This window comes from Macrobrachium rosenbergii, chromosome 6 (assembly GCF_040412425.1).
Source record: "Macrobrachium rosenbergii isolate ZJJX-2024 chromosome 6, ASM4041242v1, whole genome shotgun sequence".
NCBI classification, from domain to species: Eukaryota; Metazoa; Arthropoda; class Malacostraca; order Decapoda; family Palaemonidae; genus Macrobrachium; species Macrobrachium rosenbergii.
This window is the reverse complement of record NC_089746.1, coordinates 621,974-643,663: the sequence shown is the minus strand read 5'-3', so window position 1 is coordinate 643,663 and position 21,690 is coordinate 621,974. Positions and strand designations below refer to the sequence as shown.

The 21,690-nt window shown below is 45.2% G+C and overlaps 1 protein-coding gene across 1 annotated transcript in view; it reads left to right on the top strand.

Annotated features, from left to right (window-relative positions):
• The first annotated feature begins 11,665 nt into the window (after window positions 1–11,665).
• The window catches only part of LOC136839098 (uncharacterized), a 66,951-nt gene continuing 56,926 nt past the window's right edge, over window positions 11,666–21,690 (top strand). Inside the window, exon 1 of the mRNA XM_067104741.1 lies at window positions 11,666–11,814. Coding sequence (XP_066960842.1) covers window positions 11,795–11,814 — 20 coding nt within the window. The 5' untranslated portion in view covers window positions 11,666–11,794. The remainder of the gene's footprint in view (window positions 11,815–21,690) is intronic.

Below are 21,690 nucleotides of genomic sequence, written 5' to 3'. Positions count from 1 at the left end.
AAACAGCATGCAGTCCTTAGCCTAGGCTATGCTGTACTCATGCCTAACTTAGCTGTTACATCACCACAGTTAGCCTGGCTTTTCATGCATAAGAGGTGTAATTGAAGTCAAGAATTGATATATATTCATAAAATTATGGAAGAATATTGCACATCTTAGCCTACGGTTGGTGCCACTGCAACCACATGCAAGCTCATCATGTTGCAATTTACGTAACATTACCATAACAACTCTCAGTGATTTGCTGTTATATCAAGGTAAAGATACACAAGAACACTATTAAGTGTTATGGCAACATGTACAACATAAACTAAGATATGTGCATACCTTTTACAAGGGAGAAATATGGCATTTCAAATGAAAATAAGGGGAACTACATCCCTTTCCCCTCTGAAGTCGCCAAACACGTCTTGAACAGTGCGAGTTGAGCTTACGCAACTACGCACTTGGTTGAACTTATGCACTTACATACGCACACTCGATCATAGACAATCTCAATTTCGAGTGGTTAAGTCAACTTATTGATAAGATGAAAACCAATTCGTTTTTCCAGTCCACCAATTATGAAGGGTATTGTCATTAATTCAAAAGAAGGATTTCCATCATTACAGACCGAGCAGGGGACCTCTTCTCCGCCTCTCCTGGTGTTCGGCCCCTCGGCAAGAAGAGCCGGGGCACCTGCATGCCTGGGCTCTTTCTCTCGCCCCACGCCCTGGTCTGTACAGCAAGAAGTTTCTCCCGTATCAGCCTGGGGTACCCAGGTCTCCTTGGAGACCCGGGTACTCGGAGGAACTCGCGTACGAGTGTTCAAGGTGGACTCGCTGGCCTTAGATGCCAGTTTCTTAGGTACAGCGGGGGCGGGGGCTGCGGACCTTGGTCTGCATGCCATTGGCTCCCGATGTGACTGACCCGGAGGCCAGGGCAGCGGTTCCCTGATCCGTGGATCGGGAAGAGCCGATGAGAGATCCCACTGCCTTCCCTGTGGAAGGAGGCAGTCCCTTGGAAGTCTCGGTGCGTGACTTCTTGGGGGGGGGGCAGACTTCTTCTTTGGCCGCAAAGCCTTGGAAGGAGAAGAAGAAGAGGCAGCAGACGAAGACGATGACGATGACAAAGACGAAGATGACGACACCTTCCTAGACCCCTTCTTCTTCTTCAGGATCGCCGTCAAGTCCCCAAACAAAGCAGGCGCAGCCGATGACTCAGGAGCAGGAGGCGGGGGTGCAGCAGTAGGCGCATCTCGGGCAGAGAACGCGGTGCTCAGGCCAGCACTTACCTTGGCGTGAGCAACAGCGTGGCAGCCAGGAATGAAAGTAGGCGGGGCTGGGAATGCAGGCACGGGTGGTGCATGGGCAGCCAGGCCGGGCCGTGCCGGAGTCGAAGGTATGGGGAGAGAGACAGACTAAGTGCCGGGCTGGATAGAGAAGTGAGGAGCCGGAACCATAGTTGTGATCGGGCCAGGGTCAGCAACGGGGGCAGGGACAGTCACATACGGTAGAGTTGACGTCACCATGTAGGAGGGTCCCAGTCACGTGAACGGGGCCAGGAACCCAGGAGGCAGCAGTACTGCGTGGTGCACGGCAGGGGCAGCCGAGACCTGGGTATCCAGGTGCAAAGCCACCGACACGGGGAGCTTAGCGAAACCTGACATGGTGACCGAGGTGGTGGTGAGTGTCGCTGCGGTGAGTAATCACTGGAGTGCTGGACAGATGTGACACCAGCCCCTCAAGTGACAGTAAGCCAGGTAGGCCCAGGTTTAGCCAGGTTGATGAGATGTCTGCTGCCTGGCTATCCAACACAAAACCTGAAGTAAAAGTCGGGTTAGGCTGGGAAGCCTCTACCCGCTCTGGAGGAAAAAATTCCCCTCCAGAACGGGAAGAGACCCCCAAGAGGATCTCCCGGTCCACCTCTTCCCCACGCCCTTCCACACCCAATGAAACGAATGAGGAAGGGGAGGGGGAGTCCTCACCCGAAGGAGAGGGAGAAAGCAGGGGAAGCTCGCCGGGAGGGAGAAACAAACCAGACACATTCGCCACCACAGGAGTCGTCAGGGGCCTATTACCCTCAGACGATTCCTTGGCAGGCTTACGACGGTAACGTCTCCTCCCCTCGAACTTCCTCCATTGCTCGGGGGACCAACAGCAACACTCACTACAAGGAGCACCACGCGAACACACACGCCACCTGCAAGATGGGCAGAGAGCGTCGACGCTAGACCTAAATGAATTACATTTCTTGCCTCCCACCCCAGGACACACATGTAAAGTCACCACATCGGCGCCAATGTAGTGTTTTGGCGGCGCCATGAACTAAGTCTCTGCTGAGCATGTTTTCTTTGGTGACTTCCCATTTTCTTCAAACTCAATTAGTCACGCCTAAAACGTGCCAGGTCATGCATTTTTAACCATTTTTACTTTATACGTATTTATACAAATGTCACACATTGTGTATCATATGTTTCTTCATCCACAGGCATCAAGACTGTATCCATATTGAAGTTCTGTATGTTTTGTATTGTAATTTGTACTCGTGCACTGCATATTGTTTATTGTTTCGACCTCAGGTCACAGTCAATTCCATTGTCTTTCACGGGCCAGCGCCAGTCGGCCGCTATATAAACTGCCTGGATCTGTAATAAAGTAGCAGTAACTTTTACCTGCTCGTTTCTTTGACACCTTTACAGTGGTGACCCCGGAGTGACCCGGAGCCATTAACGGACCGACACGGCGACTTAGTCTTGGCTCCAGGATTTCTCCAAAACGCTCTTAGCGGCCTAAACATGGCGCTGTAACCAGCGTTTGAGCATGCTGACTCTCGTCAGCGTACCCCACCAGCGTCACTAGCGGAACCACACGGCGCCGCGAAAGTGCGTACTGACATGAGTACCCCACTCCAGTAAGGGATCAAAGGAGCGAGCATGGGCGGGTATCCCCTCCTTCATGCAGTTAAACGCGGACCTCGCGGACTCGGAGGTTTACCTACCTCCCATCACACCAGCGCCGCGCCGAGGCCCTCCCGCAACTCACACCAGTGCCCCAAACACCGACGGCGGGCAACACATCGCGGGCGCCCTCACGTAAAACTGCCGCCGTTTATGCAGGGGAACCCATCGATGTGGCTGCGCAGGGTGGAGAGCCACTTCAGAATCGCGGATCTGACGGATGAAACCTACAGGCCGACACAGTGCTCATCGCCCTTCCGGAGGTTACAGAAAACTCATCTCGCGAGTACCAAACACACACCCCTTACATACAGCACCACAAAAAGTTCCTCCTCGACGCTTGCTCCCGCCCATCGCCGAGGCGGGCCGCCCGTGCTATCGACCTTGCCATAAACCCACGCCACGACCTCAATTCAAGAGATGCTTGGAGCATGGTCGTGATCTCCTGTCACTACCAGACTTGGGTGGCACAAAGAAGCGGCAGGAGATAAGTGGACGGGAAATCACTTCGCCAACTCCTCCCGGAGGTACGCAGCCAGATCCGGGGAGTATTTGTAAAGTCACCACATCGGCGCCAGCGCAGTGTTTCAGTAGCGCCATTAACTAAGTCTCCGCTGAGCATGTTTTCTTTGGTGACTTCCCATTTTCTTCAAACTCAATTAGTCACGCCTAAAACGTGCCAGGTCACGCATTTTTAACCATTTGTACTTTATACGTATTTATACAAATGTCACACATTGTGTATCATATGTTTCTTCATCCACAGGCATCAAGACTGTATCCATATTGAAGTTCTGCATGTTTTGTATTGTAATTTGTACTCGTGCACTGCATATTATTGTTTATTGTTTCGACCTCAGGTCACAGTCAATTCTGTAAGAGACGCTGTCTCTTCCAAACACGTGTGTGTTCGTGTGTTCATCGATCGTCCTCGAGTCGACAGGACAAAACAGGGCGTCTCGTTTTCTTTCTCTACAGAACGCGATTTCAACCATACAATATTTCCGTCTGTTTCTCCTAAGCATTGTTGTCTTAACGTATGTACAATCACCACTACTTGCATTGCCATGCAAGCATTCTAATCATGTACTCATAATGTTCCAACGAATCTTCTGTATCAAACTGTGTGTATGTTTCTGTTTGTGAAGACGCCAAAGGTCTCTCCATTTCACATTTATTATGCTATTGCATTGTATCCATTAATGTGTCTTGAATCTCATGCAATTGGCCATATGTAGAATTTCCTGACCCTTCCACTGATGTATGTTTCATCACCGTATGTTAATCATGTCTCTTGATATCGCCATCTGTTTGTCTGCCGACAACCACAGATGTCTGAGCCTTTATGTCCGTTTTACCTGTCTGTGTGTAATTACCGCTCGCGCGTCAATAACATCTTCCAAGATTCTGTACATTTATCTCAAGAACAACCAATAAACCAGTTAACACCCAGCCAGTATGTCGCTCATAACCCAGTCCTTACACTGGTGACCCGGAGTGACTCGAATCGACCCAAGAGATGTCACTACGGCTGATAGACCCTTGGGCTGTTTCCCGCCGTTCCTAAGTTCTCAGTATTAGTCCGACCCTCCGAGATGACCCACTCCACCACGGAGCCCTGGATACCTCCTCCAGGAAACCTGAAGCCGCCCCGAGTATTTTACTGGACGAGCTGACCAACGAAGGACCAGCCACGTCATCCTTCAGCCTGCTGCGCCCCTCTCGAGCTGGGTACCAGGATCGCCGCCGTCATCCTTCAGCCCTCGAGCCGGCCACGAAGGATCATCCGACGTCACCCTTCAACCAGCTCCCGTCCTCCTCGAGCTCCTGCTGGCCGGTGCCGCCCTTCAGCCTCCTACCCGCCCCTAGCCCATTAAACCTAACGCCGTCTCTTCAAACAATCAGACGTTACACACGTCTTTTCTTTAAGAGTGCGCTGTCTCTTCCAAACACGTGTGTGTTCGTGTGTTCGTCGATCGTCATCATCGGAGTCGACAGGACAAAAAGCGTCTCGTTTTCTTTCTCTACAGGAACACGATTTCAACCATACAATATTTCCGTCTGTTTCTCCTAAGCATTGTTGTCTTAACGTATGTACAATCACCACTACTTGCATTGCCATGCAACATTCTAATCATGTACTCATAATGTTCCAACGAATCTTCTGTATCAAACTGTGTGTATGTTTCTGTTTGTGAAGATCAAAGGTCTCTCCATTTCACATTTATTATGCTATTGCATTGTATCCATTAATGTGTCTTGAATCTCATGCAATTGGCCATATGTGAATTTCCTGTTCCACTGATGTATGTTTCATCATTATGTTAATCATGTCTTGATATCGCCATCTGTTTGTCTGCCGACAACCACAGATGTCTGAATTTTATGTCCGTTTTACCTGTTGTGTAGACCTCAGGTTACACGCGTCAATAACATCTTCCAAGATTTGTACATTTATCTCAGTAAGGAACAACCAATAAACCAGTTAACACCCAGCCAGTATGTCGCTCATAACCCAGTCCTTACAATTCCATTGTCTTTCGCGGGCCGGCGCCAGTCGGCCGCTATATAAACTGCCTGGATCTGTAATAAAGTAGCAGTAACTTTTACCTGCTCGTTTCTTTGACACCTTTACACACACACTGGGGATAGGAAGGCTTGTCCATATTCATTACTAAAGAAAACAACAAAGATTTCCCACCAAAAAAGGAGAAAATAGGTAGTCAGGCAGAGAGCGAGAAGAACAACGTCCGCATTCTACGATGGCCGAAAGCAAATTGGAGTGTTACACCCGGGCAGGCAGTACTCCTGCCTCCCGGACAGTAGTCAACTGCCTAACCACCTTGTTTGAAGTTCAACGGCCGTTTCCAGCCTATGCCTGAAAGCAATCCCTAATGCAAAGGACTGAGGGTTTGTATATTGTGTCAGAACAAACAGAATTTGCTTACTTTGCCAAATGCTTGGTTTTGTAATTTGAGGAAATTATAAAGTTTCTTTTGTTTTTTCCTTCTCCTCTAAAGTTTTTTTTCTTGCTGCTTTTCTCTTCTCGACCCCTGAAGGATGCTGCCGACCACTCATACTGCTTTCGCAATCTAGTGATATAAACAAAATAAAATCATATCATTATATCTATATATATACTTTACATGGAACATTGCACACTACACTTCCAAAATTCTTGAAACGATTAAAAGACCGAATATATTCCAAACCAAATATGACAATTTACATTACATGATGCTTAATGTTAGTTTAGGTTAGGTTAGATTAATACTTCAACTTTCTGGATACGAAAGGCCACTAAATGGTGTTTGTAAGTTGTATCTTATTGAATAGAATAGAAATTGAAGGAAAATGAGGTTATAATAGATGTGAATGAGACAGAGGAGATATAGAAGAATAAACTGAAAGGCAAAGAGAATGAAGAAAATGAAATAAGAGGAAAGAAAAATGTCAACAAAACAGCGTATGAAAAATAGTTCTTTGGATATGTCATAGGCCTAAATGCGTAAGTGCACAGAATTTCAGAAGGGCAGGGCTTCATTTGAATAAAAGGGAACTCCCTAGGCGTAGTACTTAACTAAAAATAAATTATATTAAAAAGTAACTGATGTAAATACTTGCCAAATGCCAATGAGCCATAACCGTATAGCCTATAAATTGCCAATTGCTTTTAAAAGATACTTCGGTGTAGTACTAATAAAGATTAAGATATAACTATTTTGATAACCATCATTATGGCCTATGTATGTTATGCAGTGACTACTGACTTGTTACGTAGACCGAAGGTGTTCCATCCCGGAGCCATGAAAGGCCATGGCCCATGTTTGTCTGCATGGTGAGTGAACTCTGCCTAGTTTAGCTGACATTATTGATATACCTTTTAATAACATTACACATGACATTCACAAACTAAATTCACCTTGGAAGCCGCTTTGAAATGATGAAAATGATATTCACTGTAATATTATCATCCACTGTTGACGAAATCTCCAACTTAAAAAAATTACCGGCTTGAGCGTGCGTCGGGGCGTTCATGGAGTCTGTGTCAACAAAGTGTGGCCCTTCGGTAGAGGTTTAAATTTTCATAACGTGACATGTGAAAACTTTTATTCAATTATTAAATGAATAATAGAGTATAGAGTAAGCATGAAAATATTGACCACTATCAATCAAACACTGTGACTGGCAGGTCATTAATTCATTTGTGAATAAAATGATTAGAAGTCTCAGCTCTTAATTAAAGAAAACTGCCTTTTCTTAATATTTTTAACGGGAACTATTATATGTTATGTATTATTTATATTGTTCCAAACATATTGAAAATAACTAATTTAAAGTAATCCCTCTCCACGCTTCAACTTATTTATATTTTTTTGACACTGTTGGGTGAACAGTGACCTTGCAATAATTATATGTATAAATATATATACATACAGATTTTTTCCTATCACTGATTTGGAGGCCCCCTAGAAAGCTTTGGGGGGGGGAGCGCCCCTCACTGTCCCCCTCCCCCATGACGCCCCTGGAGATCCCCAAAATCCTGAAATGATAGCTGGTATAATAGTTAGCAGTAGCCTTCTTGTCTTACAATGGTTGGTTCGCCTCGTAGATTTCTTCTAGATCCTGAAGAGTTTCTCTGATCATATTCCTTCAGATATAATATGTTTCTTCATTACATGACTTTGGCTTTTGATCTAGTGTCGGCTCTGTGTTCTTCAGTTCCTTGTGCAAATGTCCTATTTGACTGTTGAGGTCTTGAATTTCCTTGTACTCCATCTTAATTCCAACATGTTCGTTAATCAGAATGACCTTATCCTTATGATACTTCCTGTAATTACAGTAGCTTCGACTACTGGCGTCTGCATATGCAGTAGTTCGCACGCAGAGCGAGTATCATCAATGCTTGTACTTTCGTCTTGTGCATCACCTGAAACGGTAATTTGATTTCAGAATTTTCTTTATGGTTATTAGCTGAGTAACCCTAAATATTCCCATATTAGGTAAAGGAAAAGTATTCTGAAGTTGGTTCATCCCTTAACTCCAGAATGTTTGCTGCAAAAGTGACTAGTTAAAGTAATAACTGTAACAATGAGGAAAAGAAATTACTTAGTCAATTATTTAAGGTAAACTCAGCAATAAAGAAATCAGTTACGGGGAATATTAATGGATCGTGAATAAAAACAAAATAATTTACTGGATTCTAACACTTCTTGTTCTCAAATTGTATCTTATTTTATCTTGCAAGTCTTCTTGATTGCATTTATCAATTTCTTGTGTATCATTAGCTTCTTGCATTCTCTTATATAAGAACTCGGTCTATTTGCTTGGCTCTTTGTTGAGAGCAACGATGAACGCAGTCTGAAAGTACACAAATGAGAGATTCAGATATCTGCTAATTTAAGTATGCATTAAAGATATGAAACAATCACCTCAATATTGTTACTGAATAGATAACAAATGTAGTCACATAACACATACAAGTTTCTATGTCAGTATCAATAACTTACAATGATAATATGCTTTAAACAGGTATGTGAAAAACTGCCAATATCCAGGTTACAAATGGAAGTTTCTTAATGAGTGAGCTAACTCCACAACAAAATTATCAGTAGAAACAATAAAGGGAAGTAACCATTCAAGTAGCATTCCCCATAATCATAGATTTTAACTCTGTCCTTATGTACCCAAAATTCTTATAATGAATCTGCACATGTATGGAAGGGTTTGAATTTCTCATTCTTCTTACCTTTAATTTAGCTTCTTGGACCTTTGTTACTCTGAATGGACCTGTCAGCCTTGTTGCCAGTTCATAATTTATTCCACTCCTCAATTCTCTGCTTGTGTACATGTCTCCTCCAATCTGTGGGTCTCAGTCCTTCTTGCTGTCCGTCTCTCATAGCCTTCTGTGCTTCCTCCAGGTTTTTATTCAACCGTTTATGTATCACTTTAAAGCGATGCATAAATGGTTGATTTAACCATTCATAGGGGTTGCTTGAATACTTGTATGATAGCATGCATTTAATAACAATTGTACTAAAGGTAAGTTCATATCCCAGTTTGAATCTTATGGACGTGATGAGATCCGTCTATACGGCATTGGACAAAGGTCTGTTACTGTGATCATGTTTGACTTCCTAAAGTCTACCACAACTCTGTAAGACTTATCCTTCTTAGGCGCCAACAAAAGAGGGAAAGACCGAGGTGACTTAGAAGGCTCAGTTATACCTTCACTTTTAATTTTCTGGGCTTCCCTTTCAATCGTCTCCTTTTGCGAGTGAACACTCTCTTCACAGGAATGTAAATGGGTCTGGTGCTGGGCGGTATGTCAATCTGATGTGAAAAAAATGACATGTTTCCTAAAGTATCCCATTCTACAGCATAGCAACTGTCTCTCTGTATTCGCTCAATATTTCCATACTTTTCTTTTGTCTCCCTCAGATAATCATATATTTGATTTTACTTATGCCTGATTCATTGGCTGAAGTTACACTTTCTCCATTAATCTGTATTATAGGCTTACTTGGGGGTTCCTTCTCTAAGACTTGAATAGGTGTGGCATAAGTTTCAGCCAGTCCTTTCTCTGTCCCTTCTGTCAGGGTTATCTTACCTCCTCTGTTATTTGTCACTCCTGTCACTATTTTATTTTGTCTGACTTTGTGCAAACCCGACGAATAAGAGAGTCCATGTGCTGGCACGGTTTCAGAAAGCGTTATTAATTCCTTCCCTTCGAATATAGGACTCACGTTACATTCTGCCCAAATACCGTCTCCTGATTTGTCTCTTGACTAGACTCCAAATATGTGGCAACTTACTGGACACTCGTATAGACCAATGATAATCCTCTCCTGATTATTTTCTTTTTAGGATGCCCACTAATACTGGTTGCCCTTGGGTCTTATTCATTCTAATTATTCAGCAGATGGGAATTTTGGAAGTCAGACGACCGACCCTTCCTTATATTTGTTCTCTTGGAGGGTCAATGGTGATTCCTTCTCGAGCCATAGTTGGATAGCCAATCAGTAAGTGAGCGAACATATTCACTCCTACAATCATGACCTTTCATTAAGCAAGATTTTTCATATTTATCCCAGCATTCTTATGCTATTTCTATGAATAGCTGTGATTCTGCAGTCTGCCACAGGCTTTAAATTTATGTGAGAAAAATATTCCTTGTATACTTTACAAGGAATATTTTTCTCACATAAATCTAAAGCCTGTGGCAGACTGTATAATCACTAAGCTTGATATTGTTTGGCGATCCTGTGTCAAAGATTACTGCTTAGGGTGTACTTGAGCCAGCATGAGGGGAAACATGGGCCTATAATGGATTCCTCTTCTTGAGTATTTCATTAACACTGATTATTTGAGAGCTTATATTTCGGTGTCGACATTTCTTCTTTCTCTTCTTCGACTAGGTAGGCATATCCATAGTCATGGTCTGGGCAAAATTTACGAGACCAAGTGATAGTGTCTAGATTTCCTCATTTATTATCAAGTATAATAGGGATAACGACACCGAGTTTACAAAAACTGAAGTTCCTCACTCATTTTATAATTTGTATTTTATTCAAGCTCAGTTTGTCATTGACTAGTGACAGGGTTCAGTTGTTGAGCACAAATTTGCTGGTCCTGGGTGCTGCTTGTAATCTGTGGGCAGCTTAATGAACCTTGTCAACCAGAGCTTTTAAGCACAGACAGTTCAAGAGCCTCACTTCTATGTCGCCCTCAACACGCATTCCTCCACAGGAGAACTCTCTCAAGGTTCTCGTCACATCAATATTTGAATCTTTCTAATTTGTTTTAATTTTCTTGTCTTAGGAGCCACCTTGTTGAAATAAACTAAACTTGAAATTGCAAAATACTTATTTTTATCAGAAATGAAAAGGATTCGTTTATCATCTGTTCCTTTGTCGCATTTGTAATCCAAACAATGCACCATATACATGGGAGAAAAAAAGCGTTAGTTTATGATTCCGTGGATTTGTACTTGACGTCATTACAAACATTCATGAATGGATTTGCATCCTTTTCGCTTTCCAGGAACTGCCTAATTGAAAACAAATGCGCCTCAATTACGTCTCTCGGATGTCCAGTGATGGGAATCTAGTTATTACCTCTGGTGCAAATTTGGCCGTTAGAGCCATCTGCAAAATTCTTATTGAGTAAGTTGTTGTATTCATGTCATGATGAGCAAATTCCGGTAAGGAAGATATTCGAGACCAAACTTGGATGTTGTTCCCTCTGATATACTTACCGTTTCTACGTGATGTAAACAAAGAAGTTCCCAACAAACTAGAGGATCGAGCTCATGACGAATTGGGAACCAGGAATTATGTCTCAGAGAGAGAGAGAGAGAGAGAGAGAGAGAGAGAGAGAGAGAGAGAGAGAGAGGAGCCTCAACAATTTTATAGTTTTCCTTTTATCTACAAACGAAACAGCAATGGGGGTAATTATCTTTCATTTTTTTAATTCAAATTTGATTTAGTTACTGACGTTCGTCGTCTTTCGCTATCATTAATAACTCATTTGACCCTTATTCTTTTACTTTCTCTTCTACATGATTGCAACATAGTCCAACTTCGCACCAGGATTCTCAGTGTCTCCTGAATCACCTACCAATAGAATGGCAGGAGAGACCATGACGTCATGGCCTATTTGCCAATCCCCGAATCTAACTTAATGACGTCACTTTGTCATATGAGTCCTTCCTGCCAAACTCGTTTTTCTCAGAAGGGAAGCTCAGTAGTCAGTACGGTGGTAGTACTGGACTAGTTGTCGTCGCTGCTTCTCCTGTGTTGCGTCTCTTAGCAGTGTGCGTGAAGCTGTGTGAAATATTTGAGACTTTCGCCATAGATGATCAGCATGAAAGATATGTAAGTATGTTGTAATATAAGCTCTTTAGAAGTAAGATTTGGCACGAATTTAAAGCAAAGGATCAGCCAACGTCGTTATTCTGGATGACATTGTTTAGATTTAGCATAGAATATGGCCACTGCTGCAATGGTTCACTCACAAAGCGATTAAGCTGTGAAACGCATACAGTAATCGTATATGGATCATTAGATTTCCTAGGGGACCAACATAGAGAAGGTGTCATTACATTACAATTTAAGGTACATGGGTAATGACTGTATATGGGGGTATATATGCAAACGCCAGTGCTGGAAAATACACAAGGAAATGTAATATCGATAGAATTGCTTCCTTGGTCAAAGTAATGTAGAAGCTTTTCTTTTTCCGAGTTCGTTTTAATAACTAAGCTGGTTTATTAAGTGTAACAGGTTTTCTTATTCACTGCATGATCCTACGGGGATTATATTGTGTAAAGAATGAACCTGGTGACAAATTTTCTTTCAGACAGTAGCCATAGTTTACCTTAGCTGAAAGCATTGGCAATACAAAGCAGATTTTGAATCCAAAGAGAGCGAAATGATGAAGAGCACACTTGTGCAATATTCTGTCATAGGAGGCACGCCATCGGAGCTCTCGCCTAAAACTCGAACCTCAAATTCGTGCCAGAGTAAACGATTGTCACACTGTCTTTTTATTATAGTGGCATTTTTTCATAAAGCGCTGATTTAAAGAGTGTAGGCAAAATATCAAAGCGCATTACCTTTTCTGTTATTTTTATGAGGTTGTTGAAGAGAAATTCAGTATAAATGTAGCTCTTAACTGGACCATAATTTACATATACGTTTTAAGGTATGGAACTAGGATGGCATTAACTGTCCTCTCAAGACATCAAGAGAGATTCAAGTTGATTTAGTCTGCTGTATATATTCCCGCTGAATTCAAGCAGTGGACCGAGAGTTGAGATCAAACCCGCTCCACATTATCCCCTAGTGCTGAGTTTTTTAACACGTCACTGTTTAAAACAGTATTGTCAAGAATTTTTATGAAAGTTGATCACTGTTTAAAACAGTATATGTTGTCAAGAATTTTTATGTAAGTTGATCACTGTTTAAAACAGTATTGTCAAGAATTTTTATGAAAGTTGATCACTGTTCAAAACAGTATTGTCAAAAATTTACACGGAAGTTGATCACTGTTTAAAACCATATTGTCAAGAATTTACACGTAAGTTGATCACTATTTAAAACAGTATTGTCAAGAATTTACATGGAAATTGATCACTGTTTAAAACAATATTGTCAAGAATTTACACGTAAGTTGATCACTATTTAAAACAGTATTGTCAAGAATTTACATGTAAGTTGACCACTATTTAAAACAGTATTGTCAAGAATTTACACATAATTGATCACTATTTAAAACAGTATTGTCAAGAATTTACACGTAAGTTGATCACTATTTAAAACAGTATATATTGTCAGAATTTACACAATTGATCACTATTTAAAACAGTATAATTGAGTTGACCACTATTTAAAACAGTATTGTCAAGAATTTACACATAATTGATCACTATTTAAAACAGTATTGTCAAGAATTTACACGAAAGTTGATCACTGTTTAAAGCAGTATTGTCAAGAATTTACACGTAAGTTGACCGCTATTTAAAACAGCATTGTCAAGAATTTACACGAAAATTGATCACTCACTGTGTAAAGTGTAAAGTCCCCGCTCAACAGGTTTTCTATGGTGAACTTCCCGTTTTCTACGGCTGCCTTTCCTACAAGCCTGGGTCATGCCAAACAGCCACATTTTTATCTATGCAAATACGTATCTATTACTGATTTATTTATGCCTGTTTACTTTGTACATGTGTCAGTTCTTGTAATTTAACTTTTCATGGTATATGTATTTACCTGTCCTGTGTCACATTAAGAACACTTGACCTCGGGTCACCTGTATCCTATTGCATACCTTTGTATGATGTCTGCACACCTCTTTATAAGCAGCCTGCTTTCCCAATAAACCAGCAGTACATGTCCACCTGCTCATTATTTTGCACCTCTTATAGTGGTGACCCCAGAGTGGTTCCCAGAGCCATTAGTGGACTCATACGGCGACCTAGTCTTGGCTCCATGAACCACCCCACACCCCTAACAGACTAAAAACTGCGCTTTAACAAAGCGTTCGGGCATGCTGACTCTCATCAGCAGATCACCAGCATCATTAGCAGACCCACACAGCACGCTCCCAAGTGCGTATTGATGCAAGTAACCCACTCCAAGTAAGAGGGCAATAGTGAGTATGGGCATGGACATTCCCTCCCACATACAATTAACCGCGAACTTCATGGACTCGGACATCTCCCTCGCGCACAACCCGCCCACGCTCTCCCTCCACACCGGTACCTGCTCCCCACGCGCTGCCCATCCTGACAGAGCAAACTAAGTCCGCCCTCACCATAAAGCTGTCACCCTTCACGCACACCAACCCGTCATCATGGCTCTACAGGGTCGAGGGGCAGTTCAGGCTGGCGGGACTTACCGACGAGGTGCTGCAGGCAGACGCCATGATCAGCACCCTCCCGGAAGAGGTCTATAGGAAGCTCATCCCGAGGGTGTCTGCCGCACGTCCTGTCACCTACCAAAATCTGAAAACCTCTCTCGTCAAGACCTGCTCCCTGCTGGTCTCCGAGAAGGCCTCCCACGCCCTTGACCTCTTGAACAACCCTCGACATGACCAGAACCTCCTGGAGACGTGGGGCGTGATCCAGGACCTACTCACCCTTCCCGAGATGGACGGCAGCAGCAGGCAGTCGGAGATAAGCCTGTCAACGGAGATCCTCCGTCAGCTCCTCCCGGAGGTTTTGACCCAGATCCTCAAGCATTATACAGGACGGCGCAGCAGCTGACGGACTCCACAAGGGCAGCGAAGCGGGCATCTATGCCTGCACACCCCATCAGTTCCCTCCAGCTGGAGGAAAACGCAGAGGAGGAGATACGCACCGTCACCAGGTGGCGGCCAACCTACCATCACAAGAAGCACCCACCGGGGCCTTGCTACTACCACCAGCGGTACGGCAAGGATGCCCAGAACTGCCAACCCCCCTGCTCTTTCGCCCATCCAAAAATCGGGGGAGGTGGCGGCCAACAGAACAGGCTGCCTTGGCAGCAGAGGAACCCAGGAGCCCAAAACCAGTAGGTTTTTATGTCGGTGACACCATCTCTGGCAGGATGATGCTGGTCGACACTGGGGCCATGTCGATCAGTGTTCCCGCCATCCAGAGAGGACTGCAAATGCCCACCGGACCCGGCTGCCTCCCTGATGGCCGCCAACGGGTCCCCCATCCTCTCCTACGGCACCAGGCTCCTGTCGATCTCCATCCTTGGCCGGAGGTACAGTTGGAACTTCATAGTCACGGACATGAGGACCCCACTCCTGGGCGCAGACTTCCTCGCCCACTTTGGTCTGGCAGTCGACGTCGGTCGCAAGTGCCTGTTGGATACCAACTCCTGCCAGTCCCTCCCCCTGGTGATGGGCCCCAGCGCGCGCCATCTACTCCGTTGCCCTGCACCAGTAGGCCCAGCTGCTGAAGGAGCTCCCTGACGTCTTCAAACCCGAACTGCGCCAGGTGCCCGGGGACCCTGCAAAGCATGGAATCTACCACCACATTAAAACAAAGGGCCCCCAATGCACGCAAAGTTCCGGAGGCTCCCCCCTCGGCGCCTTCAGGAGGCCAAGGACGCTTTCGTCAAGATGGAGTGTATGGGCACATGCAGGAAGGCCTCCAGCCCGTGGGCCTCTCCCCTCCACATGGTGCAGAAACCGGACAGCTCCTGGAGACCCTGCGGTGACTACAGGCGGCTCAACCTTACAACTGAACCAGACCATTACCCTCCTTTCACGGGGCCAAAATATTTTCTAAACTAGACCTTTTGAAGTCATACTTTCAGGTACCATTTGCTCCAAAGGACATCCCCAAAACCACCATCATCCTTCAGGTCCTATGTCTTCACCTTTTCCACCTTCGGCCTGAGGAACACGGGGGCAACCTTCCAAAGACTAATGGACAGCATCCTTGGGGACCTGAACTTTTGTGTCTGTTATGTAGATGACATTCTAATTTTTTCCAGATCCCCCAAAGAACACCTGCAGCACATCCAAAAGGTCCTGCAGCACCTGCAGGAGAACGACCTCGTTGTCAGGTTTGATAAATGCACCTTCGGCGCCAAAAGAGTTGACTTCCTGGGCCACGAGATATTCCCGGAGGGCATCAGTCCGCTCGCGTTGAAGGTCACAGCTGTTACCAGGTTCCCCACCCCTACCTCTGTTAAGGCCGCACAAGAATTCCTGGGGATGGTCAGCTACTACAGGAGGTTCATCCCCAGGGTTCGCGCACACCATGGCCCCCCTGACAGAGATCGTGAAGGGCCACCCAGAGACCTTAGTTTGGGCACCCGACTAGCAACAGGCCTTTTCCCTGACGAAGGCCGCCCTCGCTGAGGCAACCGCCTTGGCCCTTCAGGACCCCAATGTCCCCCTCCAGCTGACGACGGACGCGGAGTTCCGCTACAGCACCTTCGACAGGGAACTTTGCGCAGTGTATCGGGCGGTACGTTACTTCAAGTTCCTCCTGGAGGGTACGCCCTTCACAATCTGGATGGACCACCAGCCGCTGGTCCACGCCTTCACAAAGCAGGGCGACTCATGGTCTTCCAGGCAGCAGCGTCATCTCGCAGCCATCGCGGAGTTCACCTGCACAATCAAGTACCTCCTCAGCAGGAGGAACCCTGTAGCGGACGCCCTCTCGAGGATCGAGCTCAGCGCAGTGCAGCTCAGGATCGACTACGAGGACCTCGCCCGGGAGCAGACCACCGACCCAGAGGTTCCAGCCTACCGCACCACCATCACGTCCCTAAAGTGGAAGGACGTGCCCCTCGCCCCTGGTGTGCCAACACTGCTGAGTGACGTAAGCACCGGCCAACCCCGTCCCCTGGTACCCGTCTCCCACCACCGTCAGGTGTTCAACGTTACCCACGGGCTGTCCCACCCCTCCAGCAGGACGATGGCCAAACTGTTGGCAGAGAAGTTCGTCTGGCACGGTTTGCGACGGCCTGGGCGAGACAGTGCATCTGGTGCCAGACCAGCAAAGTGGGGCAGCACACTGAGACGGGGGTGGGCGAGTTTCCCCAGCCGGTGAGGCAGTTCGGACACATCCATGTAGATGTAGTAGGCCCCCTTCCCCCATCAGGCAGGGCCAGATATCTCCTGATGGTCGTCGACCGCTCAACCAGGTGGCCTGAAGCGACACCCATGCAAGAAGCCACCACCAGTGCGTGCTCCGAGGCCCTCTTCTCCAGCTGGATCAGCTGGTTCGGTATCCTGGGCCACATAACCACCGAGGGGTCCTGCTTTCCTGTCCGAGTTGTGGTCCGCCCTGGCATGCCTGCTGGGGACCTCCCACCACACCACCACCGCCTACAACCCCGTGGCCAATGGATTGGTGGAAAGATTCCACAGGTCCCTGAAGGCATCCCTCATGGCCCACTGCACCTCCGAGGATTGGAAGTACCAGCTGCCTTGGGTCCTCCTCAGGCTGAGGACCGCCCCCAAAGCCAATGGCGACCCATCCGCGGCAGAGAAAGTCTACAGGGAGGCCCTCGTAGTCCCGGGCGAACCCATCATGGGAGATTGCCATAACCTGTCCGTCCAGAGTCTCCGTGACACAGTCGGGAAGTTCACCCCCTGCCAGCTAACATATACCGATAGGACGACACCTTTCACGCCTCCTGGCCTGTCCTCCACCACCCACACCTTCGTCAGGAACGACGCAGTCCGCCTGCCCCTAACCAGGCCCTACAAGGGGCCCTTCCACATGCTGGAGCGGAACACCAAAGCATTCCGGCTGGCCATACACCGGAAGGACGACTGGGTGTCTGTTGACCATCTCAAGCCCGCCCTGTTGGAGGAAGTCGTCGACGATACCACACCACGCCCTCCACAGGGACCGTCGCCCCCGCAGCCAGCCCAACCCAAAAGAAAGTTGCGTGGCTGCCCCCGGAAGCACCCAGACAGTGCCACAGCCAGCCGCTCCCACTCACACCGCACCCCTCAGCTGACTTTGCGGAGCCGCGGCACTCTCCAGCGGCCCAGCAGATACCTAGTTTGATCAGACGCTACCCACGTCTTTGGGGGGGGAGTATTGTAAAGTCCCCGCTCAACACGTTTTCTATGGTGAACCTTCCGTCTTCTACAGTGCCTTTCCTACAAGCCTGGGTCACGCTAAACAGCCACATTTTTATCTATGTAAATACGTATCTATTACTGATTTATTGATGCCTGTTTACTTTGTACTTGTGTCAGAGTATTATTGTGTCAATTCTTGTAATTTAACGTTTCATGTTATTTGTATTTACCTGTCCTGTGTCACATTAAGAACACTTGACCTCAGGTCACCTGTATCCTATTGTATGCTTTTGTATGACGTCTGCATGCCACTTTATAAGCGGCCTGCTTTCCCAATAAACCAGCAGTACATGTCCACCTGCTCATTATTTTGCACCTCTTTAAAAGCTGTATTGTCAAGAATTCACACATAAGTTGACCACTGTTTAAAACAGTATTGTCAAGTTGATTTCGATTCAGCTCTGATGTATATATTTTTGTCAAACTAAGATTTTGATCTCCAGCCTGGTAGCAGAGTGCTAAATTTGTAGAGTGAGGTTTTTCCTGTAATTTACTCATAAAGTTTTATTTATACTTTTCAAGCGTTAAGCTACAAATAACCCATAATTATTGAATTATCTTTACCTTGGGAATATCTTATACCCAACAAGACTTATATATGCTAAGTGCTCTTATTCCAAACAAGAATCAGACCTATGTGTATTGTGAAATGGCAATATATTTGTGGTGAAATTATCCGATGTTGGATGCTTTAGTGTTGAAGGTAACAAGACATTCGATATGAAACGCCATCTTCATGAGTGTAAAGTATGCCAGACTCTGTTGATGTCTTCACTATTGTTATCTTTCGGGTTTGTTGCATCGTCAGTCTTCATCGAAACTACTGTAAGTGCGTCAAACCACCTCTCTGTTCCTTGTGTCTCGCTCTACATTTGTACATTAATCATGTCGTATTTGTCACTTGTTATTGTTTCAGATTCTTTATGTATCTCATTATATGTATCATTCCACGGCCTACTATATATATATATATATATATATGCCTTGTACATGTTCTGTAATGCTCTCTATATGTCATTTTATGTCTTTCAACAAGCACAATTCTGTACGGACGTAGCTGGGGGCCGCAGGTCGCCCGCTACCTTCCCGTCTGCTTTTCGCATTATAGGTACGTTGCTAACAATAAAGAATCAGTCTCACTTCTGACCTTTCTTGAACCTCACACTGGTGACCCTGGGAAGCAACAGATAGCGCGGTTTTGGCCCAGCCATTAACGGACTAACTACAGCCGCAGCCTACCATCCAGAGAGCCTTTAACGGACTAAACACGGTGTCAAGTTTAGGCCTCGGATAGCTCCTTCCCTGGTGGAAACCGTGCCATTAACAGACTAAATATGGCGTACCCACCAAAGGAACGTTTTGGCACTACAATCAGCACCATTAAGGGGATTGGCCGGTTTCCCACTTTTTTAATGACAGGTTGTTGATATATAGGGGGTTTGTTTAAGGACATTATGTGGAACTTCTGGGGAAAAAATTTTTTGTCAATGACCTTAGGTTTTGTGACGCCAGAGCAATTTTCGGCCAAAATTGGCCATTTTCAAAATGCATCTTCTCCTTTGCTTTTAGTTTTTAAGGGATGTGATTTGAACCACGTATAAAATACTTATGAACCTTCAATACAGTGCCAGAGATTTTTTATTTTTCAATTCTTCGAGATATGGATTTTTTCCTTTTTTATGAAATTTTCCCGGAAAAATGACAGAAAAAAAATGACCAAAAATCAGCAACTCAAAATATTAAAAATCCCCGCCATCTTATTAATCTACCATGTTTCCCCATATTATGTATAAAATTTCATTTAGATTGGTCCAATACTAAGGGAGGAGATGCATTTTAAAGGCAAAAAAACTTATGTTTTGAGAAACGGGCCTTCAAAGTTTTAGTTACATAAAAAAGTAGGGCCTTCAAAGATATGTTACAATTAATTCTATGGTTTAATTTTTATTTTTGGGTATTAATTAATGCAAAATGATTATAAATAAGAATATTAATTGATTATTTATGCCTAAGACACATTATTATAAATTTTAGGTTCTGGTCCCCCCCGTCTGATCTTGTTGCAAGGTATTACTCTAGGGTATCATAGTCGCCTACACTTTTTTTATTAGTGTCTCGAATCCATCCCCTTGCCAAATGGATCCTGGGAATTACTTTACATTCACAATTAGGGATTCGTGATTCAAGTAATTCATCAAGTCCTTCACTTATTATGATCATTTTATTTTCAGGATCATCTATAATATCAGCCTCCGAGCTACTGCTTTCTTCTTCTAAAATATCTTTGCCCTTCAGTAGTGACGAACGAATAAACAGGCGTTTGGGGTGGATGTGGTTGGTCTCTGGTCAGCAGAGATCGCTGCTTGCACCGTTTGCTGGGCAACAGCTCTCTCTCTCTCCGTCGCTCCATTCCCCCTGGCACTAATTTCTTGAATTCTTTCTTCTAATTCTCACCTGGACTTTTCCACTTGGCTTTTCCGCATTCTAGAAGCATGAAGTGAACTCTTGGACCTTCTAGGCATGGTGAAAAAACAAAAACACCTCAGAAAATACAGAGTTCAGTCAAGGCTAGCGAGTGTGAAAAGCGTGACCCTCAGCTTGGAAGTTTATAGGCAACTCGGCCACAGTCGGCGTCATGGCATGGCGTGCGTTGTCATGGCTAGGAATAACTAAAAAAGGTGCCAAGTAGGATATTATTGACAGCATTTCATTTCAAAGGCTTTCGTGGCAAAAACTATACCAAACTAAATCATTTGCGCTACTGGTGCTTTATGGGTATATAGTTATTGTTACATTTGAGGCCATAACTAGAGAAATAAGGCAAATTTTAGCAAATGGACACATTCTTGAACCCTATACGAAGCCATACAATTTTTTTCAGCAAATCGAATTTTTGAAGGTTTTGGGTTTTTAGGTGGGGACTCAACACGGTGCATTTTCCCGTGTTTTGGTGCGTAAGCAGTAAAGATGGCAGAAGATGAAGTTCAGTGCAAATGTGTGAGGTCTGTACGCCTCTCTTGCCGACAAAAGCAGACATGGTCAAACTCCCTCAGTTTTTCGCGCGAAAACACTGCAACATGGTTCCAGCTCACAGAAGTACACTTCCGCATGGTGAGTACAACAGACGATGCAAGCAAGTCCGACATCACCATGGTGGCACTCCTGGTCGAGGTATTCAACAGGATCTCCCTCTGGCTCGACGCCCATGCAGACGAAGTCACTTACAGAGCATTAAAATATAAACTAATCAAGACCTACTCCATGCCCGTGACAGAAAGAGCACAGCGAGCACTCGACCTGGCATCCCAGCCCCTTGGAGAAGCATCACCCAGAGACACCTGGGACAAACTTCAGGGGCTCATAACATTACCAGGCCGAGACGAGAATGGGAGGATAAGAAAAATCGACCTCGCAAGGGCGATCTTCTTTCAACGCCTCCCGCTGGAAGTAAGAAGCCAGATAAGGGACGCCGACGCCCACGACACCGGGACATTAATAGACGTCGACCAGACGGTACACAAGGCCACCAAGGCCTCGGAACATGCCGCCACCCTTGCAGCCGCTGCCCTGGAAGCCTGCAGCCTGACAGAGAGCAAAAACGACGACGATGCAGAGATCAACGTCGTTTTCAAAAAGAAAACAGAGGGAAA